Source organism: Arvicola amphibius, chromosome 2 (genome assembly GCF_903992535.2).
Source record: "Arvicola amphibius chromosome 2, mArvAmp1.2, whole genome shotgun sequence".
Classification (NCBI taxonomy): Eukaryota; Metazoa; Chordata; class Mammalia; order Rodentia; family Cricetidae; genus Arvicola; species Arvicola amphibius.
In genome coordinates, this window is record NC_052048.2 from 181,584,158 (window position 1) to 181,610,997 (window position 26,840).

General features: G+C 44.7%; 1 protein-coding gene across 3 annotated transcripts; it reads left to right on the plus strand.

Moving 5' to 3' along the window:
* The first annotated feature begins 1,185 nt into the window (after positions 1-1,185).
* Positions 1,186-26,316, plus strand: Bpgm (bisphosphoglycerate mutase). Of its 3 annotated transcripts, XM_038319608.2 has the most exons (5): positions 1,205-1,311; positions 1,502-1,648; positions 10,719-10,805; positions 11,411-12,071; positions 25,463-26,316. In XM_038319608.2, exons 4-5 carry the CDS (start codon positions 11,471-11,473, stop codon positions 25,639-25,641), a joined length of 780 nt encoding a protein of 259 aa, XP_038175536.1. In that variant the 5' UTR covers positions 1,205-1,311; positions 1,502-1,648; positions 10,719-10,805; positions 11,411-11,470; the 3' UTR covers positions 25,642-26,316. The 3 variants fall into 3 exon arrangements, with proteins under 3 accessions (XP_038175535.1, XP_038175536.1, XP_038175537.1); XM_038319609.2 differs by lacking the exon at positions 10,719-10,805; XM_038319607.1 differs by lacking the exons at positions 1,502-1,648; positions 10,719-10,805 and having other exon boundaries at positions 1,186-1,311.
* Positions 26,317-26,840: the final 524 nt, after the last annotated feature.

The following is a 26,840-nucleotide window of genomic DNA, read 5'->3' on the forward strand; positions in this document are numbered from 1 at the left end:
TTCATAAACTGTCACATAAGTTGAAGGTGTGGCAAAAATTATCTTCCTAAATATATATCAATTGATCTGAAAACCTGTTAGCTGGTCACAAACTTATTGGACTTGCTTATTGAATTAAGTAGGAACAATTCAGGAGACACTAAATACCAGGCAGACCAGCTTTTTTTTTTTTTTTTTTTTTTTTTGGTTTTTCGAGACAGGGTTTCTCTGTGGCTTTGGAGCCTGTCCTGGAACTAGCTCTTGTAGACCAGGCTGGTCTCGAACTCACAAAGATCCGCCTGCCTCTGCCTCCCGAGTGCTGGGATTAAAGGTGTGCGCCACCGGCGCCCGGCCAGACCAGCTTTTAGAAATCAATGGGGGGAGGGATTTTCCGGTTTGGTCAGGCGAACATACCATTTCTTATCTTTCTCATCCATCCCCAAATTCTGACACACGTGCCTCAAAACTTGCGTGGTAGTTTAAACCTGCTTAGAAGTTCCCAGCTCTGATCTCAGCTCCGAGCAACAAGCAGATATTTTCACAGGTTTTTTTTTTGTTGTTGTTTTGTTTTGTTTTTCCCCAGAAACTGATTTTCCAGGCTTACATTTCTCCCCAATTCCTCCCCATGCGCCACGTCACGCTCTGGTAACTTTTAGAACACTCTATTATTCGTTTCTCCTCCCTTCATAATGTTAGGAGGGAGAATGAATGAGCTACAGATCGGACAGTTTAAAGGCTTTCGTTTTAATCTCTAGTTACAACGCAGAAATTGGTGTGGCAAAGGCGCTGTCACGAGGATCGCCCGGGTTCAGTCCAGGTAGAACTGAAATTTTCCGCTGACTGAAGGGAATATCACCTCGTCTCTTCCACTGTACAGCTGGCCCCGCTCTTCAGGGCAGGAGTTTCACGAGACACCTCACTCTTTCAAGAACTTCAGACTGCTCTTGGAGCTCCGCAGGCCCCAGCTTGGTCAACTGCCCCAGAGACGGTCCAGGGTTTGTTTCTCTACGACCAAAACCCGCCCACCCACACCAAAACTGCCATATTATTGGTCAATCTGTGCGTCCGTCTCCTCATTAAGCCAATCAAAACACCTCTTCTTACCCCAGGGCTTTGGGAAAACGGAAAGAACCCCGGGCAACACGACGGGAGGGAGGGCAGGACCGTGGGTGAGTGACAGCTCTGTCCTCCAATACACAGCGCCATCGGTCCGGCCCTTTCTGGCTTCTGGGCTAGAAAAGAGCGCTGGTGCCGGTGGTAGAGATGAATGCTTGCTGGCAGCGACACCTCGGAGTCGCTGAGGAGCGGCTGCTGCTGGTGGTTTCTTTGCAGGTGAGTGGTTTCGTTGTAGAATGCGACAATTGCGAGAGTTTCTGAGTGGCGTGGTGTTTTATCGTGAGAAGGCCAGTTCCTACCTATCCTGCCCGGCTCTGGTAGCTGGTGGGAATCTGATGCCCGCTCCACCCCCTCAAGCGGCGACCCTCACGGATTCCCCAGCTCTCAGCTGTCCCTTTCTCAGAAGGCATCTTTCAGGAGGATGAGTCCAGCGGTGGAGTGATGATGGCTTTTGGGAATGTTGAGCTCCACCTCCTGAACGGCTCAGACACGGTGTGGCAAATTCTCTTGGCTAGTAGATTGCCTGGAAGGAGGCAGACCTGACCCTAAAACTGTAAGTTAATAAGGGGAAGGGGGGAAAAACGCCACGAAAGGCAAAGAGGTCTCATAAGTACTGATCTCAGGAACCAAATTGCAGGTTTTTTGGGGGCGGGGGGCACTAAAAACACCCCCCCCACACACACACACCATCACCACAGCTTGTCCAAAAAGTGTAATTCCTGTTGTCCTAGGGAATAGGAGTCGGCATTTCACTACAGTAGGTCAAAAGACATGAAAAATTGTAATTTAGTTAACTATTAGACTTTGGGAGGGATGACCCCTTCTCTTCTTTCTAAATTAGGAGGGATTTATAGCTCTTGTGAGTTTTAACTAACAGAATCCAGTCTCCTTCAGAAAGAAGTAAAAAAGCAAACTGTTACATTTTATCAGCAGGTACTGATGTTTGTAGAATAAAAGCAGTAAAACTGTCTTCTTCCCTGAACCCAGAGATTAGGTTTAGCCCATTTTCCTGTTGCTAGAACACCTCACACACTAGACATGCCTAGGATATTATTGTGTGAGTGATCTTAAATCATTTCAGTGATTTGTTTTGTTTTTTTGCATCTTTAAAAAAAAGCAGAAGCTACATTTCTGAGGCCCATACCCTCATTAAAGTCTACTTAAAAATGAAGATGATTAGATAATTTCCACTACCAAGTCCATAAGGAAAATCTCGCCGTAATGAATTCTCTATAAAGTCTGCATCAAATTAAGTGTCCAGCCTCAAGGACATGTTCTTTTGTGCCCATATTTAAACTGAACCAAACCATGCAGATCATTGTTTAAAAAAAAGTATAATGTAGCAAAAAAATGTTGTCTTAATCTCATTACTCTGAGGTAACCACTATTAGTTTTTGGATTATTTGTTTTTAGTTTCTCTTCCTTCTTATCTTTTATGGTTTGTTGCATTAATAGGGTTGTTTCACTTTAAGTAGCGATTGATATATCTGAATTCATTATCCACGAATCCAGCTTTGTGTATCTAGAGAACAGAGGGCACAAAATGCTTGCCCTGGTGGCTTCTTGAACGTTCTTGGACTTGAAGTCAAGTGTTGGGACTAATGAGTCCTGGCCTTCAGCTGCTTTTCCCTCCTAGACCCTTCTAATTGAAGTTACTAGAAGCTGTGCCTAGTTTAGAGGATCAGAGGATGGGATTTTCACCTGTTGGCCATTGACTGCAGTGTATTTAAGCCTACATGGTATAATAAAGAGGGGCTTTGGTATCAGTGTTTAAAGGTCTGCGTGTTGGTCTGTCTCTGCGTGTGTATTCTCAACCTCCAGCCCCTTTCCCGAAGCTCGTGAACTGGGTTCTAGCGCACAGAGCACAGACACGGGGGTGTGGTGTGCGGCAGTCAAGTGTGAGGTGATATTTGTACGGAGAAACAGAACAAAAGGTAATACCATCTGGGCATGGTGCCATGCTCCTATAAGCCCAGGATTTAGGAGGTTGAGGCTAGAGAATTTGCTGCAAAACCAAGGCCAGCCTGGGCCACATCATGAGACTCTGGATCAAAAGATACCAATAGCAAAACCCTTTCATTAAGAATATGTGGTGCTGAAATACTTTATAGACTACATACTTAGCATGGACCTCTTTGCTAACTCATTCGGCTTACAGAGTTTGACAGTAGTTGGTAGGCCTCTAGGATGGCACAATCCACTTCACCATCATCTGCTTGCGGGTTTCTTTCTTCTGGCCAAGTTTCTCCTCTCTAACCTTCCCTTCGTGTTACTTTACTTCTAGATTCTGGGTATATTCATACCATCGGCCCAGTAGGGTCTCGTTGGCAGGTCTGCCGTCTATGCCAGTCTTCATGAATTAGTTGAAGCCTCTTCCTTTCTACCTCTCACCGTTTGGTAGAGTGCTTTACCGTAGTTCATTGGCTATTCCCTAGTAGTCCCTAAGGGAGTATGATTGTGTTATTCATACAGACATGGAACTTGGGGCTTCTAAGAATTTAATATGTGCATGATCAAACTGGCCGTAAGCAGCTAAGCTGGGCTTGTGCCCAGGTTTTTTGACTTTGAACTTTTGCGATTTGATGAACACAGTTTGTACCGACAAATCTACCACCTCAGGGAAGTAGCTGGGAAGTCGCCGGAGATAGAAAAGAAGAATCTTGAGTGGGTATTGCACGGACGCTGGTGATTCCAAGGAGACTGGAACAAGCACCACGCGGTCACATCTCAGCACTACAAGTTTCTCCTCCCTGGAAAGAGGGAGCTACCTGCTGTGATGTGTTGCCTTGCAGCACATTGTGTGTGTGTGGGGGTGTTAGTAGATGGAAGGGTGAAGGATGGGAGGGTTGCAGTGTCTTGAGACCGCGTGAGCTGCAGCATCTGATGCAGAGGTGCTCCAAGGGAGGTGACAGGCGATGGCGTGGGGAAGGCCGTTAGGACTCATGTTTGAATTTTTAGTATTGAGCGTGAGTCTGGGGAAGGCGTATTTTAAGACGCTTGAAACGCTAAGGAATTAAGTTTCCAGGTTTTATTTGCCTCAAACACTGTTGCTTTTTAATTGATTGGAGACATTGGTAGTCTTTCTCTTTGCCCTCAAAGAGAGCCCATCGTCTTCCATAAAGTTAAACGCCTCAAGCAGTGGGAAGTAAAGGTTGCTGGAAGCTGTGCAGTAAGCATCTGAACTAAGGAAAGCCTCAGTATTTGGAGGCGGTTTGGGCTATTCTTAAAAGTAAGCTTTGGATGGAAATCATTCCGGTCCCATGTCCCTTTTTTTTTTTTTTTGATATTCCTTGACATATTATTGCTACTTTGAAAATGGAAGAAAAATAAAGGTTTTAGGTTCTGTTTTGCACTGTGATTTCATCATCTTCTCATGAATCTTAGGTGTACAATTACTTTTCAAACCCTTGAGGGAAGGAGGAAGCAAAGTCCTAGCAGTGTTAATTTGTAAACAGATATGGAAAGACTATGCAAAATGATATGGCTTAATGATGGACAGAGGTTGGAAACAGTAGCCAGATGGGCGTGCTGCAGATGTTGAAGGTACTTGGAGGTGTGGAGATACAGAAGTCAGCACAGTCATTGTTGGCAGGTCCCCCCACTCACCTAGCGGCTCTCTGCTTCTGCCTTGTCAAATGAATACTAATATTTAGTTTTGGTTGTAAACCTAGCCTTTAACGGCTGAGCCATCTCTCCTGCCCTTAATACTATATTTAAGCATAGTTTTATGGTAGCATTTATAGGGGAAAAAATATTTGGTTTTCTAATCTAGATGGAATTTCACCATAGGTATGAAATACACATATAAAACTTCTACATGTAATATCTTCGAGGTTATAAGTAACCTGTGAGAAGTGCCTTTCGAGTCACCTGCTTGTTTCTGTATTGCTCAGACAACTGCCCAGCACCTGCTTCTGAACAAATGCACGTTCGCTTCAGTGCAGAACCCTGCAGCGTGATTTACAAAGAGAGGAGAGCATGCCAGATCAGAGAATATGTTCTGTAGGAGGTTAGCAGGTGAAGCACTTCCCTGTAGTTCCCCGTGACCCTGTCCCTAAATACTGAGTTGATCACAAACTGGGTCCTCAGAGTGACTTCAGTGTGCTTAGCATTTTATTCTACGAGGAATAAAAACAGTGAAAGGGATTCCACTACCTGAGGTACTTTGCAGTTCTGGCCACGAGGAAAAGCTGGTCATTCTTGGTTGGTTGGTTTCTTTCAAAACAGAGTCTCACTATAAGCCGGCTATTTTACAATGTTGGGACTGTCCTCTGTGATAGGACACTTGCTGAGGCCCGGAATACTGGTGTAAAGAACACATCCAAGCATGGCGTATAGCTAGGCCGGGACTAACATACCATAGCATACCATTATTTTTGTACAGACCACAGATATAAATGGGTATTTTTGTTTTTGTTTTTCTTGCATTTTAAATGGATAAAATTAACCTAGTAATAAAAATATATAACATGAAAATTATGATTCTAATTTTGATGCCATCCTCAAATTGGACATCACATTTACTCACATATGCATTACACGTAGATACTTTGAGCCACGGAGACAGAATTATACAACTGGACTTAATTATGACAGAGATCAAACAATCTGCAAAGCCAGAAAATTCATGGTTTGGATTTTACAGGGACTATTGCCAACATCTTAGCATCTCAGCTAAATTATAGTTTTTTTTACCTCTTACCTTCTTTGTTCCTTTTTAACGGCTATCTTCCTGGACCAGGTTGTTTTTGTGTGTTACCAGGGTTACTGCAAAACCCCTCACAACTAATATTTGTACTTCTCTGTGAGTATAGATGCTGCTTGGTCCTCAAATGCATGCTATCGAACCTTTAATGATGCCTCTATATGTATAGAAGGGTCTCCATTCTTTGGCACAAGGTCCTCCTTGAGCCTCTATTCAGTTTTATCTTTCTAGATTAGGCTTTGCCTACTTTCTGATATGCGCCATACAGAGCGACCATGCCATCTTCCAAATGGGACACTTAGGTGTGAAAGGGGCCTTAGTTACAATAATGTTGGGGAAGGAAAAGTGTAAAATACTGTTGGAGGCAAATCAGGATGCATACATAGCTGCCTATTTATAACTCTAGCCTATTGAATGGGCCTACTGTCCCCTCTGTGCCCCTGTTCCTGATTGTTACCGAAGGCTAGAACTCCATTCCTTTTTTATATCTAACTCTAATTATCTTTCTGAATCCACCTTAAGTAATGCTGTGTCCTTGAAGAGAGAGGTAATTTCTCCCTTCCCACTCTTGCTCTTTTATGAATGCAAAGCTTCTCATGATGTTAACTGCTTTCACTTTTAGTGACACACAGCATGAACATCTCCCCACACCAGTGTTCTTGAAGATGTCATCTGTGCTGGAGGCACTTCCTCACAGGCTTACCATTGTGCTGTGCCCAAATCGTAGTTCTGTGCACTTGATAACTGAAGAAACGGATTAGTCTGGGAAGGTTCATGAGCATTGGGTTCTCAGTAAATGAATCGTTCGTTCATTTTAATGTGTTGAAAATAGTAAGGAGGAAAATTGGTGTCAAGGTTTGAGGTCAGAGCCTTGGGTTCCAGTATCAGTGTAGCAGAATGGTTCAGGGCATGCATGTGTCCTTGGGGCCCAGCAGAGCCTGAATTAGAGTTCTTCCATTTACAACCTGGTTGCTTTAGGCAAGTTCTCCCTTTCAGTTCTGCCTCTGTAAAATGGGCATAATAGAAACTGTACTGCATGAAGGTTGGAGCCTGCAGCCTGAATTACCTCCACCACCACTATCATAACAGAGGTGGGGGTAGGATAACACGAAGACCCGAGACCGGGCTGTGCGAGTAGGAGAGCTGGAGGAAATGTAGCAGCAGAATGCTGGATTCGTCCCTGAGGACGTAATGGGCTCCAGAGGGGTCCGAGCAGCCCAGGTCCTGAGAAATCAGTAGAGTGGACAAGGTGCACGTTCATAGGTGGAGGACCAAGAAAATAACGTCTAGGACTGGGGAGATGGTGTCGTCCTTTGCCAATATGAAGACCTGAGCCTAGGATCCCCAGAACGTATGTTCAAAAGCTAGGCTTGGTGGTGCATGCCTATAACCCTAGCACTGGGATCCCTGAGACTTCCTGACCAGCTAGTTTAATCTGTGAGCTCCAGGTTTAACATGAAGTCATATCTCAATAACAATAATAATAATAATAGTAAATGTGAAAAAAACAATAGAGGAAAACACTCTGGTCAGCAACCTCTGGCCTATATACACACACATATGCCCACATACATACACATATAAACACATACACATTGCTATACCCACATGTACCCGTAAATCGTAATAAGAAGGAAATGTCTAGAAAGAAAAAACAGTGAGGAGAAAGGAAAGGGAAGATGAACTAGTCATGTAACATGTTGGTTTAGTAAACTTTTTCTTAGTCTTAAAAGAAAGAAACTGGAGCTTTAGGGATGGCTCAGCAGATAAGAGCACTGAGTGCCCCATCCAGAGGACCGGGGTTCAATTCCCAGCACCCAAATGGCAGCTCACAACTGTCTGTCCAGTTCTGGGGTTCTGACTCTCTCTCTGGCTTCTATGGGCACCAGGCATATTGTATGTGGTGCACAGACAGACATTCAGACATTTATTTAATATGTGAACACCCACACACATTAATAAGAGGAAGAAACTCTAGGAAATAATAGCCCAGTAGTAACCTGTGTAGTCTTTTCTGATAGTAAACTAATTGAGAATTAGCCTAACTTTGGTGCCATTCACTTCTGAGGGACAAAAGAGCCAACTGCAGGGTGGTAGGCTTTGCCCAAGACAGGAATGAAGCTTGAGTTTTTAAAGGAATGGGTTTTAATTTGGGATGTGAGGAATTTACTCCTCATTACAACGGTAGCTCTTCATGAGTTGCGGCGACTGCCCGGCCTGGCAAGCCTTAGCGGCAACGAGCTACACTTTCCTCTGGGTTCGTGTGCTTCAGTACAGTTTCTGAAGTGGCCGCGTTGACCTGAAGGGGCAGGTTGTGACTGGAGATGATTCTTCTATAAAGTGAAACCTAGATTCCCCAAACCAAGACTACATGGACAGACAGACAAGACAGACATGCACAGACATACATAACACACACACACACACACACACACACACACGTACACACACACTCCGCCCTGTGGTGAGGAGGGAAGAACAAGCACGGGTTGTAGGAAAGCCCCATCTGTTCATAACTGGTCTCCGCCATGCCCAGTCACCCGAACTCACCACCGTTCTGACCACTGCCGTAGTCCGGTGACACCTTCTTCTCACGTCAGTCTTTCTGGTATATGGATGTTTGAATTTGCAGCCCCTGCCTTGAACTTGTCAAACCGATGGCGTTTCATATCTATTGCTAAACATTTGGTAGGCCAGCTTCAACAAATACGGAGAGATATCTTCAAGGTTGCCAACTCTGCAGTGCCTTTGCACACGTTCGCCGGCTAGTCGATAGATTAGTTGATAGCACCAAGCTAGAGAACAGGAAGTTTAGTTTACCTGAGATAGACAGCCTAGCTTGCTACTTCATCCTTTGCTTACCTCCTGTGTGTCAGAGTGAAGGAAAGTGTGTGTCCTCATAGTTTTGTGACTTTAGTACTGTTCTGCTCCACTATATGTATTTTCAGTGAAAAGGAAATCAGAATTGTTTTTTTTTTTTAAATAAAAAAAAACAAACCTTAGAAGCGTTTGTAACAGATTAAGAAACTGGGAAGCTCACTCAGCGGTAGGTATCTGGGTACTGGTAATCACCGCTACTCATTTGGTTCCCGTGATATAATTTCTAAGCCAGAACTGATTGGGAAGTGGTTTAGCTTCTAGGATCTGCCCAGCATGCCTGTCTTAGTTTCTCGTCTGTCAGTGTGATAAAATACCCCAGCAAAGGCAGCTCGGAGGAGAACGGATTTGTTTAGCTCATAGTTCCGGGTAGCAGCCCAGTTTCAGGATAATCAAGGCAGCAGGAATGGGAAGCAGCTAGTCACATTACACCCACCGTCGAGAGCAGAGCAGTGTAATGCATCGATGCCAGAGTTCAGCTCCCCTTCTCCATTTCCGTACAGTCCTGGGTCTCGGTCAGGGAATGCCCCACCCGCAGTGGCGAGTATTCTTAACCTCAGTTACACAGTCAGGATCATCCCCACAGGCCTGCTCAGAGGCCTGCTCCTAACTGACTCTAGACTGTCGGCTTGACAGTTAACACTAAGATGATGCCCTTCTCCATCGGAGGGGAAAATTCCTTCCCTAACTGTTTATCCCGGAGGCTTCGTGCTCGACGTGCCAAATTAAGGGCTGAATAGGGAAACAGTTGGTAGCATGCCTCTCATTTCTTACCCACAAAGCACAACACATGATTTCCAAGATTGAGTATGGTTTTCAATAGACCCCAAGCTTCTATTACTTGGCTGAAGGAGACTTTTTAAAGCAGGAACATAAAACTACTACCTTTTCTTGGGGCCAGAGAGATGGGTCAGCAGTTGAGAGCACTGGCTGCTCTTCTAGAGGACCTGTTTTTGATTCTCGGCACCTATACGGTGGCTAACAACATCTGTCACAACATCTAGTTCCAGGGGATCTATTACTCTCTTCTGGCCCTTGACATACATGCTGATAAAACATTCACACACACACATACTCCCCCAAGAAAGCCTCCCTTTTGTAACACACATCTCTTAACTCTGTGTGTACCACACCCATCCACATGAATTCATCTTTCCCAGCTCCTTGAAGCTGGAGCTTCATCCATGTGATTATCCCCTGGGCCTGAAGAGTCCCCAGGCAAAGTGCTGCTCAGATGACTTTCATCCTCTTCTCTCTTTTGCCCTCTTGCTGCCCCTCTAAGGCTGGGAGGGTAGGCATTGTGCTGTTTCCCAGCCTTGTGAGATGCTTGCACCTGAGCCTTGGTTCTTCCAGACACTGGGTGCATCCCTCCTTTGTAGTCACCAAAGCCTCACGCCTGATGCTCAGCAATAAAGAAATTTCAATCCTAACTCTTGTAGCTGTTCAGCTACTTACACACTACCTCGGCTACCACCACCCCTTATTCCTGAAGGCTTACTTCATTGACGCTTTTCCCCTCCGGAATCTCCAGGAATTACTAGAAGAGACTACAGTCTAGGTACAGGTTCCAGCAAACTTTTCACTGCTTGTTCTGTAACTATGGGCGAATCACAGCTCCAGCGGGACAGAACATCTCCAGTCACTGGAAGTTGCCAAGACTGGCAGAAGCCAGGCCCTGCTCTTCACATAATCTTTGCTCCTCGGTGTGGAAAAAAACAGTGGGGTGGAGATGGACCGTGCCTCCTGAGCATTGCGTGTCTGTAGTGACCCACTCCTGTTCATTGCATGAGAGACATACTGATACAGCCAAGTGTCCAGGTTCTCCACGGAATAGAGTAGGCCCATAGATCTTCAGGGTCCTAGCGACAGCATAAGGGAGTTCGGAATTGCTTTAGGGTTGCTTGGCCAGCTCTACTAGATTCTCCTCACAACTTGTTGCTGATGTGAGTAGAGTTTCTGCAGGCGGGAGGAGGAGGCAAGGCCTTATCAGTGTGGTTCCCTGCACCCTCACAGACCTGTTTCTGTTAATCTGTTCCTGCAGGCAGCACCTCTCGGCTGCTTACATTTGATAACTTGTTTTGCATCCGGATTTATTATTCCTGCCAACAGCAGGTGAAAAATTACCTCAGTGAGTACGACATTTGCTCTTTTAAGGCCAGCTATACTATTTATAATTCTGTTGGGAGTGTTGAACCAATGTGTCTTCCCGTACCTTAGATGTGAGCCTGTAGCGTCAAAGGGCTGGTTGTCACCTGTCAGAATGTGTGACGTAGGTGTAGTACCTTACCGAGTTAGCATGTTTCGTGACATTCATAATAACACTGAAACCTCCAAAGGAGAAGGATGCTTTCAGTGTGGAGTCAGCTGCTCGGAGCTGGGCACTCCCAGCTACCAGTCATTCTTTTTGAGATCTGTAATTCATCTATTTCGTCATCTCCTTAATAAGCATAAACTGCCTACTTGTTGGGTAGAAACACACCATTAGAACGGAGTGTTGCCGTTTTATGTCATACAATTAACATACTATCTAGCCATCAGAAAACGTAAGTCAGCAGGCTTGTCTGTAATTATCTGAAGAGTGTGCCTGGACGTGCCGTAGTATGCACACCAGATCTTTGACGTCAAAACTGTTCAAAGGAATTTCAGTTTATCTTAGAAACTGACTGTCGTATAATTGTTCAAATGACTATTTGAATAATGAATATAATTTGTATCTTTTTCTTCTCTTTCTAGAGGCACTGCTGTTCTTGAACATTATCCCACTGAGAGTACCAGGGTCATTCAGCCAGCAGCATGTCCAAGTACAGACTTATTATACTGAGACACGGAGAGGGCGAATGGAATAAGCAGAACCGATTCTGTAGCTGGGTGGACCAGAAACTTAACAGTGAAGGACTGGAGGAAGCACGGAACTGTGGGAAGCAACTCAAAGCCCTGAACTTTGAGTTTGATCTTGTCTTCACATCCGTCCTTAACCGGTCCATTCACACAGCCTGGCTCATCCTGGAAGAGCTGGGGCAGGAATGGGTTCCTGTGGAGAGCTCCTGGCGGCTCAATGAGCGTCACTACGGAGCTTTGATTGGTCTCAACCGGGAGAAAATGGCTCTGAATCACGGTGAAGAGCAGGTGAGGCTCTGGAGGAGAAGCTACAACGTGACCCCGCCTCCCATTGAGGAATCCCATCCCTACTTCCATGAAATCTACAGTGACCGGCGGTATAAAGTGTGCGACGTGTCCCTGGATCAACTGCCACGTTCAGAAAGCTTGAAGGATGTTCTGGAGAGACTTCTTCCCTTCTGGAATGAGAGGATCTCTCCTGAAATACTAAAGGGCAAAACCATTCTGATATCCGCTCATGGGAACAGCAGTCGAGCCCTCCTGAAACATCTAGAAGGTACCAGCTCTCTGTCCTGCTTTGGAACTAGCTAAGTGTTGTAGTTGGGTGTCTCTGGGAATTGACAGCACTCTTCCCTCTCTGTGCCCCTTGTCACTTCATATGTAAGAAGCCGTTGTCCCGTAACCCCCAAATCCTGTAGTCTCTGGTGGTCGTCGTGACTGAGGCAGATAATTTTCAGACATCAGTGTGCGTCAGTCACATGGGGAGCTTAGTGTGATGGAGCTGTGGGTCACACCCTGAGAGTTTCAGAATTAAGCGGTCCAGTTAAGACCTGGCCTTTCTTAGCAGGTACTGGTGACACCTGCCGCTCTGGAGCCTCTGCACTTTGACGAGCTCTGGTCCGAAAAAGAGGCTAAGAATTGGAAATAAATTGATTTGAGCCTTTTAAAATTAGCTAGGATTCAGTTCCGTCTATTTTCCTCCAATTACAAACGATTGCGGGTGTGTTTTCAGACCTGGATTTCCTGAGCAGTCCTTGGGTCCCGGTTTTCCAGACCTAGGCTGAGTCACTGCCTATGAGAATGTCAGAGGGGAGGAAAGATAAAACAATTGTCTTATTTGCATATCTCTAAGAGCTTGGAGAGCCTCAATATATTTCAGTCACTTGATACTGTGACTGAACTCTTGAGGACACTGGGCTCACCCTTCTGGGGTGCCTGCGATTGAGGGTTGTATTTCTCACCTCGTCCCTTCGCCAGACCCCGTGCTGCTTCTTTGTCTGTCCTGCACCGCGTTTCCTGCCTCCTTACCGGCACGGCTTGCCGGTCTTAAAATCTTTGCCTCAACCGTTCCTCCAGCCGCTTTGCTTTCTCTGCTTTCCCAGAAGAGGCTCGGCGTCGGAACGGTGGAAGCCTTGCACGGGCTAGTGGAGATGGGCCGCTGATCAAAGCATGCGATCGCTGAGGTTTCAGTGTGAACATTTTACCACACGGTTATCTTCCCCGAAGTTTTCGGGCATTATCGAGACCTAAGTTATTTCTTGAATACCTGGCATCCACTAGTCATGCAGAGTCTATAATCTACAAACTATTAGCTGTTACAAAGTTTATCTAACATGGTGGCTGTCTTATTGTGTTTATGTATATAGCTTCTTCAAGTATTTTAAGGAGTCTATTTTTAGTTGCTTAGAAAAAAATCAAACTGTGATTCAATTATAAGTTAACTGTATCATTACCAGATTATAATTATTTATTTAAAGAGTTGAGGGTCCACTTAGAACAACAGACTGAGATATAAAATTCCAATGTTTCTGACAGAATTTATATTCTATGCAACTTTTTACAAAGATGGAACTTAAATCATATCCTGACCAGGTTCCTTTCCCCAAAGAAAATGCCACTGTCTCCATCAAGGTGTTCCGTTTCCCTTCGCTTAAATGTTTAAGGGATCACCTGCTGTTAAGTCCTGTTTAATCCTCACCTCTTTCCCAGATGTTCCCCATCCCCCGCTAACACACTGATCATTTCCTGTTTGTCAAAGTTCTTTGTAAGGGAGCTAGGATAGGTCTTACCAGTGGTGGTGAGAGGCCATCACTGTGGTGGAGGTGAAGGGAAAACACCTGTGTGAGGCTGGACTTTAAGACTTGTCTGCAGTTAAGGGACAATTTCAGTGTGTTAAAAAATCATGTAATGAAATAGAAAACAATTTCGCAGCTTCCTAAAGGGATTCAGTGTGTTGTACGCATGACCCAGCTCCCAACTCCCATAGCTATAAAGGAAGTGGCCCAGAATAGGATGCTTAACACAACAGGAATTCATCTTAGGAGTCTAGAAGTTCTAAGTTTCAAGGCCTGGGCAGGGTTATCCCCCGTGTCCTGACTCTGCATCTTCTAGATGCTGGTGATTGCTGTCGGTATTTGGTATTCCCTGGGTTTGTAGACCATCATTAATATCCTCTTCCCATGTATTCTTCCTGTGGAAGTAGGGATCCTTGTCCAAATGGCTTCATGTTATAGAGACACCAACACCATTGAGTTAGGGACTGCCCCAGTGACCTCATTTTGACTTGACTATTTCTGTTAAAGACCTGATTTTCAAATAAAGCCACAGTCTGAGGTCCTGGAGGTTGTGTCTTCAACATATCTTTTTTTTTTTTTTTTTGAAATATAGTTCAACCTATATCGACTCCCAAGAGAAATGAGAATCTCCACACTAAGCTTGTATGCAAACTTTCGTAGCAGCATATTCATAGTAGCCACAAAGTAGATCAACCCAGATGTCCAACTATGGGCAAACTAAATGTTCTATAGCCACACTGTAGTATATATTTTTTGGCAGTGAAAAGGAATTAAGTGCTGTAGCAGGTGAGATCCTCTCGTTATGAGAAAGGTAGTCACAAAGGATTAACAGTATAGAATTCTCTATAAAATGTGCAGAATAGGGACTGGAGAGATGGCCTAGTGGTTACGAGGGCCTCTTCCAGAAGGCCCAAGTTCATCTCCCAGCACCCACAGTGTAACCTGTAGCTCCAGGTTAAGGGATCTGACACCTGTTTTTGGCTTCTGAGGGCACCCACACGTGTGGCATTTACTCGTGCAGCTACACATATATACATGTAAATAAAAAAAATCTTTAAAAACATGTCCAGAAGAGGTACAAATCTAGAGATAGACATAGGGCGCGGTGCATACTGGCAGGGCTGGGAACGCCTGGAGTATGAGGGAGGTTGAGTAACTTGGTACTGACTTGCCTATGAAAATATTCAAACTGATTGTAATGATGGCTGTATAGCTGTTAGTATATGAAAAGCATTGAAATGTACATTTTAAATTGTTAGCTTATATGTGAATTATATTTTATTCTATAAAATAATTGAAATTAAAAATAGAGTGCTATTCAGGATACTGAAGAATGGCTTAGGGCAAGTATATGGAAGAGATAGAAACACAAATATGCATCGATAATGATTATAAAATAAGAAAGGCAAAAGCTTAGTTTTGACCACTGGGACCGAAAAGGGGGGACTTTCTGAGAAACGAGCAAGCTTTAGGCCACAGACTGCTTCCAGCCCTTCTGAATGCCTTCCGAAAGGAAGATTAATAAAATTGAAATGATCTTGTTATAACGTCAATCCTTATGACTGTAGATACACTTAAAATGTTTTTACTTTTTGATACTTGACTCAATGCAGTGGAGTTGGAATGAGAAGAGAAGACTTAAAATAGGAAGTGTGCAAGCATGAGAAACAGAAGACTGGAGGATGTCTGCAGGGAAAGACCTGGGTACAAAGGGTCTAGAGACACGAAATGGTAGGCTTGGTGCAAGGGAGAATGGCACAAGAGCCAGAAGCTGCAGGTATACTCAGTCCATAACCCCAAAAGCAGCGCTGTAGGTATGTGCCTCGAAATCTGACCACAGGCAACAAAGGAGCCTTGGTTTTGGCTCTGGCCCATTCTGTAAGAACCTTCTCTTTTCCTTTTTTGTTTTTTTGAGACAGGGTTTCTCTGTAGCTTTAGAGCCTGTCCTGGAACTAGCTCTTGTAGACCAGGCTGGCCTCGAACTCACAGAGATCCACCTGTCTCTGTCTCCCGAGTGCTGGGATTAAAGGCGTGTACCGCCACCACCACCAGGCGCTTATACGGATTTTTTAAAAAAAGTAAAAATGCTTGTTGTAGATGCTTCTGAATCCAACTCATGCATTCTATAAGTATTAATATTTATATATAAAAATTGCCCCTATAAAATAGGGACTTGCAAGGAACTGGGGAAAGTTTCCATAGTGCCCTTAAACTGTCTTGACAAACACCAAAGCATGATTTTAAAACTACTTTCTGAACTGTTTAAGAACTGACGCGGAGATGGTGGCTCCGGTTAGATATGCAGTTATGATGCTGTTCTTTAGAAGCCGCTCTCTGATCTACAGGGGTAACGTCTGGACTTCGGCTGTGTGCCTGTTGATTCTCAGGGTGTTGCTTTACTTCTCAGGTTCTGGTACTGTGGCGTTACTGCAGGCCCATCCCCACTGTGCTTAGAAGGCAGAGCCCAGTGAAGTAGCTTCAGGAAGCCTCAGGTGATTTGACCATGACAACCATACTCTGCAGTCAGAATTGTCAGCTCTACCCCAAATCCAGTTTGCTCAGCTTCTTCACAGGATTGCAAACAGGATTTTCTTATTTTTTTTCCTGAAAAATAGCTCTTTCATTGATTATTCTTTATTCAAAACATTCTAATGTAAGCAGCAGAGCCAAGAGCACCTTTAGGCAAACCGCTCTTTAAACAGGTAATTTAACGCAAGGAAGCGAGACCTGAATTATTACTGCTATTGTAACCCTGCTCTGTGAATGGCACTCCCTGGCACAGCTGTCCATGTACAGAGAGGCCTTTTGGGAGCTCATGCTTCCTGCCGAGCACAGTCCCAGACATTTTACATATCTTGTTTTCGTGTAGAAACCTGAATGCGGCTTTTAGCTCCCTGGAAAGCAGGGCTCAATATTAGGTTTTTATTCTGTTCTTTACTGTCTCCATATCATATATTGTTTTTGTTTCATGGGATAAATTACTGATCAGTAAGTTGCTCCACTTAATGAGCTGCTTCAGTTAAAGCAAGCAGGCTCTTGCACCATGGATGAATCTGTTGCGTCATGCTAAATGAAGGAAACTTGCCTGAGATGCTGTGTACTGCCTCACCCATGCATGTGGCATGTGGAAAGAACCAAGCAAGAGATGAGTGGCAGAAGGCAGGCTGCATGTCAGCAAGGGAACTTGGAGATGAGGGATGCCGGGCTACGGGGTGGTACTCACTGCAGGGGTTTATGCGTCTGTATGCAAAACTTAACAGAGATGTGTTGTAAACATTTAGGGTAAATGTAGTGAGATTGCCTCAGAAAAACCACTTTATTCGGTACGGGCACTTAGTGAAGTGCCCTTAATTAGTACCTCGTAATCCTCCGCGTGTGGTTTTCAGTAGACCTAGATGGAGGTGTGAGCACACCTCCCTGCGCCTTTGGAAACTCACCTGGTTCAGTCTTCTGGACTGTGCAGTGTTGTCCTTACTGCGTCTGCGCCGTCAGCAACGCAGGGCACCCTTCACGGTCCTCCTCCATGAGACGTTACCTAGAAGATGCCGGGAGAGTTTGCTTGCACTTTTGTTTTTATGCTGCTGGGGATTGAACACGGGACCTCACACCTGCCAGACCAGTGCCCTGCCACTGAGCTACACCCTAGCCCAACTGTGTGTTTTGTTAGTCTTGTCAATGTTACTTGTGTGGATGGTGAGCCCTTCTAATTATGGCTCTTCAATCGCAGACTGTGAGCCTTATTTGCTACCATATTCTGTAACATTATGCTTTTGTCTGCTCCCCCCACTTACACACATACCCCGCTTCTTACAACATCTAGTCTAGGAATGGTTTTAGGAACCTCTTGGAGCCAGTACGTGCGGGTGACACAGTTGACAACAAGATTGGAAGTTAGCTAACTTTCTTACCTAAGGAACCTTGTGGCAACATCAATAACAGGCTTCCTGACGGATGAGCCCGCCCTGTACCCTGCCGAGTGACTTATTTATATAGGATCTTGACTTGTAAATTGTACGTTACCTTGAGGTTGCTTCACTTTTAACCTGAGAATGTTTACTACTTTCAGAAGACAAAACAAGGCATGGGATATTATACAGTAAGACAATTCCTCCTGGGATTTCCTTTACTGGTTTGGGGAAGCATAAATAATTACCAACACATTGTCAGTAAGCCCGGGTTAAAGCAGGTCCCACCCCTGACTGGCTCAGATATGTTTCTCACTAAGCTGCAAGAAAACTTCCAGCCCTGGCCGGAGAGCTAAGAGCATCCTGTCCTGCACAGTTCCAGACAGGCGTGTGTTTCTTTTTCTTGTGGTTGGCACAGTCACTTCCTGTTTGTTTTCCTACTGGTCCACACTGAAGGAAAAGCCAGGTACCAAACTGAGTTTTGGATGTGGTCTGCACCTTGCCTGAGGAAGTAGATTGTTTAGTCTGGGGTTAAGCACGAGATTAGGCAGTTTCTGAACTGGGCAAAGAAAGAGTGGCAGGCAAGAAATTTTGTGTAAGACTTGGACGTTGTCCCTGGAGAACTGTGGGCAGCTGCATACACAGCAACGGAGAAACGGTGACATGAAATGGGAGCAATGGGAGGAAAGGTCAGCTGGAGCTGGCTGCCGATGGCAACCAAGGTGTTTGTCACCTTTGGCATTTAGTGTGATATTTTCAGAATCATGAGTTCAAACCCTCTTTCCTGGGAGACAAATAGTTGCTTAGTGGTAGAGCTGATCTTTCTTTTATGTAAACCTACAAAATCTAAGTAATCTATTTTAAATATCGTAAGATTTTGACTGTAAAATGTAAAAGTAAATGTTTCTGTCTCGCTGTATCTTAAGGCAGCAGCTGTTACCCTGTTACTGGGTTACAGTATTTAATACCCTGCTTTCTTTGGCTTCCCCCAGTCTGTCTTTAAATTGTATGTATGTGAAATTAAGATTTTTAAGGACCTGAAATTAAATGTCTGGTCACCTGTAAAGTACAAGGTCTCTTCTCTGATCCCGTACTGGTAATAGAAGACTACAGAATTCTTACCACACAGGTCCAGCAGGAGGCTGGGCTGGGAACAGGCGGAATCTCACAGTTGAAAGGGTTGACTGGAGCTGGTTTTTCTTTCTTTCTTTTTTTGTTTTTTAAATCCCAAAATGTGGGCTTTCCTTTTGTCCTGTAGCAAACCCTTCTGTATCTCCAGTGAATGCTTCTTCTCCCGTTTACATTTCCTACTGCTAAAAGATTTGTGGCAATTTAGAGAAAAGCCGAAGAACACCCAGAACACATTTAATTTGGGCTTGATTAACACTGGGTATAAACAACTTTTTGTTCCAGGCTAAGAACTGGCTCACTGCCCCCCCCCCAGTCCCCGCCCCACCGCTCTGCACCCCTTTTCTTGTTCAGTTCATAATGAAAACAGTCTTTAATCAGGACGTCAACAGTAAAGACTAGACTTGAAAGCCGAGAAAGTTAGAATTCATTCCGTTCATCTGTATGCCCAGGGGCCAGTGACTCAAGTCCTGCTCTTGGCCAGGGGCTGGAGTACACAAGAGTGAGAGGGACACACAAGTCCCGCCTCCTGTGGGGCTTATGTCTTCCTTCCGCTCTTCAGACATTTCACCAAAGCTGCCCATCCATCTGGCAGGACCAGCTTCTGGAGTGCTCTCATGCGAAAGCTTTATGCTGTGGAGTTTTTTTAGCCTCTCTCCCTTATAACTTTCAGTCATATGTATTCGCAGCAAATCCGCTTGTGATGCCCTTCATGTATCTGATGGACCATGTATCTAACCAGTTTCTGCATCCTAGCCGACAGCCCCAGAAAGCGCTGCTCTCAGATGAGTAGTCATGGATGATATTCTTACGGTGAGGCATTGCCTGGAGAGCCGGAGTCAACAGAGGAACAGGTAGAGCAGAGTTCTCAAAGAACTCATAGTCCTGGCAGAAGCCAGACTTGTTCAAGCACTTCTCCCGTAAGACAGGGAGTGGAGCAGTGCAGTCAGTACTGTGTGTGCCTGTGTCCCCATCCACTTCAGTGACCTAGAAGGGAGTGCTTGTAGGTGCAGAACTGACTTTCTGAAGTCACTCCTGCATTCAGAAAATAAATTTGTTTAAAATTTCCACTGCTGGTATGAATTTACTCCCTTGGTTTTCTCCTAGACTTTGATTATTTCTTATTAGAAACACTTTAATAATCTCAACTGGTTGCAGTGATGGTGTAGGTTAGGGTTAGAATGGTGGTGTCGGTATTGGTGAGGTGACGACGGTGTCGGTATTGGTGAGGTGACGACGGTGTCGGTATTGGTGAGGTGACGGTGTAGGTATATTATGGTGCTCACCTGGCTGTAACACCAGCCCTCCAGAGGCTGGAATAGAAGATCTCGGCTTCAAGGAAGGCCTGTACTACCTTGTTAAGTACTAAAGACACCAAGTATGTAACATGAAGAGATGGCTCCAGAGGGTGACGGATGGAAAGAAGGTGATAGAGTGGCAGCTTGGTGCCTTCTCACTAAAATGTTCTTGGACTCTATTAAATGTGAGCTAGGGCTGGGGTGTAGCTCAGGGTATGGGGTGTAGCTCAGCTGGTGTCGTTCTATTAAATGTGAGCTAGGGCTGGGGTGTAGCTCAGCTGGTGTTGCTCTTGGCTAGAGTGTGTGGGTGCGGTGGTGCAGACTTGTAGTCGCAGCCCTTGGGAGGTGGAAGTTTCAGGAGACTCAGAAATTCAGAGTCATCCTCAGCTACACAGTGAGGTCAAGACCAGCCCGGGCTACATTAGACCTTGTGATTCAAAAATAAATGACTAAATAAAAATAAAAAATAAAAAATAAAAAACTCAGCTAGTTACCAGATAGGAGCGTGATATCTGGCTATTTTAACTTCTGTTTGATGTCGCAGTGAATGACTCTTTGGTTGTATAATGCATAGGGTCTTCTGTGCTAGTTCAGTTTGGTTTCTTGCAGTGCAGCTGCGTTGTTCTAGCTTTGGGAGTTCTATTTAGCTTTCTTAGATGAAGCATTTAATATATGCCAAATTTTAATAACAAGCAATGACTTCCCTGGGGTTTTTCTTAATTTGCAATTATAAGTCTTATTGACTGATTACTAACCAGTCTAAGTATTTTAATTATTTGTAAGTAATTGGTTTCCTATGTGAATGGGTTGAGGAGTTATTAAAATAGAATGTTAACTTCCTTGGAAGCATTTCATTTTTCTTAAAGCTCTCTTGTTGTTAGTGACATGTTGTAACCTAGGGGCCTTCATTTAGTGGACTCACACAGAATGAGTCATTAACTACTTGAGCCTTGGCCAAGGACTCAGCGTGCTGGATCCCGTTGCATCTGAGTTTCACCATTAAGTCCCATGTGGTGGCGCTCTAGCTACCTGCTGAAAACCTAGAGCTCGTTTCTAATAAGAGGTGACCTCTAAACCTGGTCCTTAGCTGTTTTAAGCCCAGACGAACCTGCTCTTCCCCTTTTCCGGTGAGAACACTGGATGTCCAGTTAGTACCTTTCACTAGAGCAGAGCAAAAATAAAAACATTCTCTTTCTCCTTCGGTGTTCGCAACGGCAGGGGACAAGGCGGATGACCAGGGTTTAAGTATGGAGTGTAAGAACAGTTCGTTTAGTCGTATGATTTGAACAGGCTCTTTTAGCCATTTGAGATCTGCTCACTGGTTGATGGTTGATTGGTTCATTGGTTGATGGTCGTTTCTACATCTTGGCTGTTGGGAGTAGTGCTGCTGCTTGGCATTATATGTAACTTCTGATGTGGACAGGTGTTGTTGTGTGGTGGTATATGTAACTTCTGACGTGGACAGGTGTTGTTGTGTGGTGGTATATGTAACTTCTGACGTGGACAGGTGTTGTTGTGTGGTGGTATATGTAACTTCTGACATGGACAGGTGTTGTTGTGTGGTGGTATATGTAACTTCTGATGTGGACAGGTGTTGTTGTGTGGTGGTATATGTAACTTCTGATGTGGACAGGTGTTGCTGTGTGGTGTTATATGTAACTTCTGATGTGGACAGGTGGTGTTGTGTGGTGTTATATGTAACTTCTGATGTGGACAGGTGATGGAGGAGAGTTATCTGTCTATGTTTCTTTCATTGGTTAATTAATAAAGAAAACTGCCTTGGCCCTTTAAGAGACAGAGAGTTAGGTAGGTGGAGTAGACAGAACAGAATTGTGGGAACAAGGAAGTAGAGTTGGGGAGACGCTTCAGGCAGTCGCCATAGGAGGCTCCATGCTGCTGCTCTCTGAGATGGACGCAGGTTAAGATCTCTCCTGGTAAGCCACAACTCGTGGTGCTACCCAGATTACTAAATATGGGTTAAAGCAAGATGTGAGAATTAGCCAATAAGAGGCTGAAACTATGGGCCAGGCAGTGTTTTAAAAGAATACAGTTTCCGTGTAATTATTTCGGGTGTAAATCTAGCCGGTGGCCGGGTGGTGGGACGCAGCCCCGCCGCTTCACACTACAGACAGGTGGTGTTGTGTGGTGTTATATGTAACTTCTGATGTGGACAGGTGGTGTTGTGTGGTGTTATATGTAATTTCTGATGTGGACAGGTGGTGGTGTGTGGTGTTATATGTAACTTCTGATGTGGACAGGTGGTGGTGTGTGGTGGTATATGTAACTTCTGACGTGGACAGGTGTTGTACTTCTTTTAAGCATATGCCTGAGGGATTTCCAGACTGTTCCAAAGACGCTACAGCCTTCTGACCTCCTGACTTTATACTGTGTTTTAATTTCTCTGTATTTGTGAAAATACTTTTTTATAATCTGACTTTTCCTGTAGTCTTATTGACACAGAGTGGTATCTTCTTGTGGCTTGGATTTGCATCTCCAGGAAGTCTTAAGGATGCTGGCCGTCTTCTCCAGTGCTTTCTGACAGTTTGTTTGGAGAAATGTCTGTCCGGATAGTTTGCCTATTATTACATTATCTCACTTGTCTTTTCATTTCTTGTTTTATCTTTTTATTAAGATCTTATTTTAAAAATTTTTTCAATAGTGCTAAGGCTTGAATCCCAGGTCTTGTGCATCCTAGGCGGGCACAGCCACTGGGCTTACATCCGCTGTTCACGTGATATGGGTGCTGGGGGAGGCCACAGGTCTTGGGGCCCTGGGGCTGAAGTTACAGATGGTTGGGAGCTGCCCAGTGAGTACTGAGCACTGAACTGGGAAGAGCAGTGAGTGCTTCTAAGCCCCGAGCCAGCTCCCCAGCCACTGCCGTAATTTTAAAGGCATAGTAGTTCTTTATGTAGTCTAAATGCAGGTCCCCATGATACTGAAAGATAAACAAAATCACCCTAGACTCTGGGCTGTCTTCGTCTTCTTGATGGCGTCCTTTGAACCCCAGACAGTTGTACACTGAGCTTTCACTTTCTTTCCTGCTGCCGTGCTTGGTGTCACCTAAGAAACCATTTTCTTGTTCAAGGCCAGGAGGCCCTCACTCCTGCCCGTGTTTATCCGTGCTGTAGTTTTAGCTCCGTCAGCAAGGTCTCTGCCCCAGTTTTCAGTCAGTGTCTGTGTGTGCACCTCCCGTGAGGAGGTTATTCTTTCTGCACCCAGCTGTCTTAGTGCCCGTGCTGGGAATGAATGGACTGAAAACGTGAGGACTGATTTTGGTCTCGCGTCCCAGTGAGCTGTTGTGAGAACCATGTACCATCTGCAAGTAGTGCACGCTCCAGAGTCCGGCAGAGAGCAGACATTGTGAATTTTTTCATTTTCATACTCGGGCTATTCAGAGTGCTTTGGATTTCCCTATGAAATTTGAGGTCATCTCAATTTCTATAAAAAGAACTGAAATTTTGTTAGAGACTGTGTTAGGTTATATTTTAACCTTGGAAAATTGGAAAATTTGCCATCTTTTAAATGTGTGTGTGCATTTCTCTGTCTCTGTCTGTGTGTGTTTGTGTGGTGTGTGTGTCAAATCCAGAGGTGAGATTCAGGTGTCTTCCTCTTTTACTGTTCTATCTGTCTATCTATCTATCTATCATCTATCTATCTATCTATCATCTATCTATCATCTATGTATCATCTATCATCTATCTAGCTAGCTAGCTATCATCTAGCTAGCTAGCTATCATCTAGCTAGCTAGCTATCATCTAGCTAGCTAGCTATCATCTAGCTAGCTAGCTATCATCTAGCTAGCTAGCTATCATCTAGCTAGCTAGCTATCATCTAGCTAGCTAGCTATCGTCTGTCTGTCTGTCTGTCGTCTGTCTGTCTGTCGTCTGTCTGTCTGTCGTCTGTCTGTCTGTCGTCTGTGTGTCTGTCGTCTGTCGTCTGTGTGTGTGTCGTCTGTCTTCTGTGTGTGTGTCTTCTGTGTGTGTGTGTCTTCTGTGTGTGTGTGTGTGTCTTCTGTGTGTGTGTGTGTGCCTTCTGTGTGTGTGTGTCTTCTGTGTGTGTGTGTGTGTCTTCTGTGTGTGTGTGTGTGTCTTCTGTGTGTGTGTGTGTGTCTTCTGTGTGTGTGTGTGTCTTCTGTGTGTGTGTGTGTGTCTTCTGTCTGTGTGTCTGTCTATCTATTTCTCTGTGTAGCTTTGGAGGCTGTTCTGGAACTCGCTGTGTAGTCTCAAACTCAGAGATTTGCCTGCCTCTGCCTCCTGAGTGCTGGGATTAAAGGTGTGCGCCACCACTGCCTGGCTCCACCTTATTTTTCATGCAGTCTCTCTTGGAACTCGCCAGTCAGGGTGGTCATTTCCTTCTGGCGATGAGCTGTTTCCATTCGCCCAGCACTGGGGTGCCAGACACACACTGCCATCTACAGCTTCCTCCTTGGGTGCTGGGGGTTCAAATGCAGGTTGTCATGCTTGCATGGGAAGCAAGTTACCGACTGAGCCACCATCTTAGTCTTCCAACCCATAAACATAAAACTTATTTAAATAGATAAAATCTGTAATTAAAGTCGTATGCTTTCCCATTGTCTCCGTTCCATTTTCTAACTCGTTGGCTGATTCTGATTTGAGTCTTTTATATTCTCGTGAGTAGGATCGTTTGCTTAACTTCACTTTGTTGGGTTTCTGTGCTGCTGATCTTGAAGCTTGTTTACCCTGTTGTCATTGTTCTGTGTGTTTGTGTGGGGGATGGGGGTGGTTTTGTCATCTGCAAATAGATAGCTGTGAGTAACACGAGAGTTGTTTTCTACGTAACTTATAAAGCGCTTAGAAAAGTACTGTCCTGTAGTATGTTGCTAGGATTTTAGTTAAGTTAAAAGTTATAATAATAAAAATTTTACAACCATAGCCACTACTGCCATTCCTACTCCTGTAGTCAAAGGTGGATTGCCTACAATCTGCTTACATTAAAGTTTAAAGGTGAGCCGTCCAATACACACACCTTCCTCCCTTAGCAGTTTGGATGTTAGGGGCAGCAGGAGAAAGAGGCCCTTGTTCACTGGCGTCCTATAAAATCCTTTCCTGATTCCCCCACCCCCACCCCATCCCACCCAGGGCTGTACTTCCCTGCTCTCTAGGGGAGAAGTCCTGATTCACTAGGTTTAGCCAAGGCTCATTAAGTACTAGAAACCAACCACATTCTTTGTAGTCAAAGGAATTAGATTCTGTACTTAATGAAAGAAAAGCCCTCGTTTTAAGACTAGCACTCAGAAGACGTTTTCTGTTTTCTTCAGTTTTAGATGAGAAACAGCCAGGAATAAGTGTCCCTAGAAGGGACATACAATTCGCAGACTTAGCATTGTCTATATGCTTTTTTTTTTTTTTTTTTTTTTTTTTTTTTTGGTGTCCTGGAATCATAGGTGCCCCCCCTCGTGGCTTTTGGCATGGTTTTAGACACATAGTTAATATGGGACAAGTTCAGTGTGCAGTCAGACGCTAAGATGGGACCTCCCACAGTTTGTCTGTTAACCCCGTTTCTTCTCTTCTGCCCAACAGGAATCTCAGACGAAGACATTATAAACATCACTCTTCCTACCGGAGTGCCCATTCTGCTGGAGTTGGATGAGAACCTGCGTGCTGTTGGTCCTCACCAGTTCCTGGGTGACCAGGAGGCCATCCAGGCAGCCATTAAGAAAGTGGATGACCAAGGAAAAGTGAAACAAGCCAAAAATTAAAACTCCCAGCATGCCCAGGAATCAGTGCGGGAGAGGCATTCAGTGTGTTATTGTGTGGGTTTCTCTTTTCCGTATTGGTCCCCTTTCCCCCAAGGATAGACTGTGTGGTTGAGTTTGTGTAGATAACTAGGTAATTGATCATGGCCCACATATGACCTTAGGATGCTGAAGAGCTTTCGGTGTAAGCCCAAGTGAACTCTTCTGCTCTTCCTGTTTGAGCAAAGTTCACAGACTAGTACCAGAGGGGTTTGATCGAGGCTGGTTTATGAGTTGTGGAGACAGGAGAGTAACAAGTGGAGATCAACTCGTTGATCACTTAACAAGTCATTACTGAGTTACCACTGCCAGGCCCCATTCCAGGGAGCAGTTGTGAGACTACCGTGTAGTCCTGTGGTCGTTTAGACCCGTCAGCTGGGAGTGCCCATCAACGGAGTGCCACGGGTGGGTCCTCCAGAAGGTGACCAGCCATTGAAACAGCGCAAGGCGCTTTCATTTCCCCTAGCCCAGCACCGTCCTGTTTGCCAACGGTGGAGACCATCTTCAGCCACTAGAACGACCAGGATGTGCACAGCCGTGGCTGTTTATACTCTTTCTGTTTCATTTTTAGTTTTGAACTTTGATCTTTGGGTACTTAATAGGTAGTTTAAAATAAAGTTTGTGACTGCATACAGAAAAGGGTCTCCATGTGTGATTAAGTCTAGGGTGGCCCCTGAACCTGTCCTTGAAGCTGTCTCCTGTAACACTCCAAGGGTCGCACTTGCAACACAGGCCCCCCCTGAGTGGAAGGCTGGCTGTTGCTTCACTGAATCAAGACATGGACGTGTACAGTGGTGGTCATGTACAAAGATGCACTCACAGTAGTTACCATAGATTTTATCATTTCTGTGGCTTTCCAAGAGTAGATTAGTTCACTTGTATCCATTTTACATTAAAATTGGTCTTTGACAGAAACCCAGTCCTAAGTCCTCGCTGCTCCTTGTTTTTGATTTTGATTCAGTATCTTTAGGGGTTGGCAGAAAAGATGCCTGAATTGATGGCAAGGCATTTGGGGTCATAGAGATTTCTCTAGGTGATTTTTTTTTTTTTTTTTTTTGCCAATGCTTTCTGATATTTTTGCTTTTGAGTTGACTGAAATATATGTGAACAGGAAAGGTATTAGTGGGGGAAATCGTGTAAAATTATTTTTCAGAAGTGCAGTG

What these genes read in the sequence shown, in the direction of transcription:
- Bpgm (XM_038319607.1), top strand. Translation starts at nt 11,471, where the DNA reads ATGTCCAAGTACAGACTTATTATACTGAGACACGGAGAGGGCGAATGG. An exon ending in CCTCCTGAAACATCTAGAAG is followed by an intron (nt 12,072 to 25,462) that starts GTACCAGCTCTC and finishes TCTGCCCAACAG; the next exon opens with GAATCTCAGACGAAGACATT.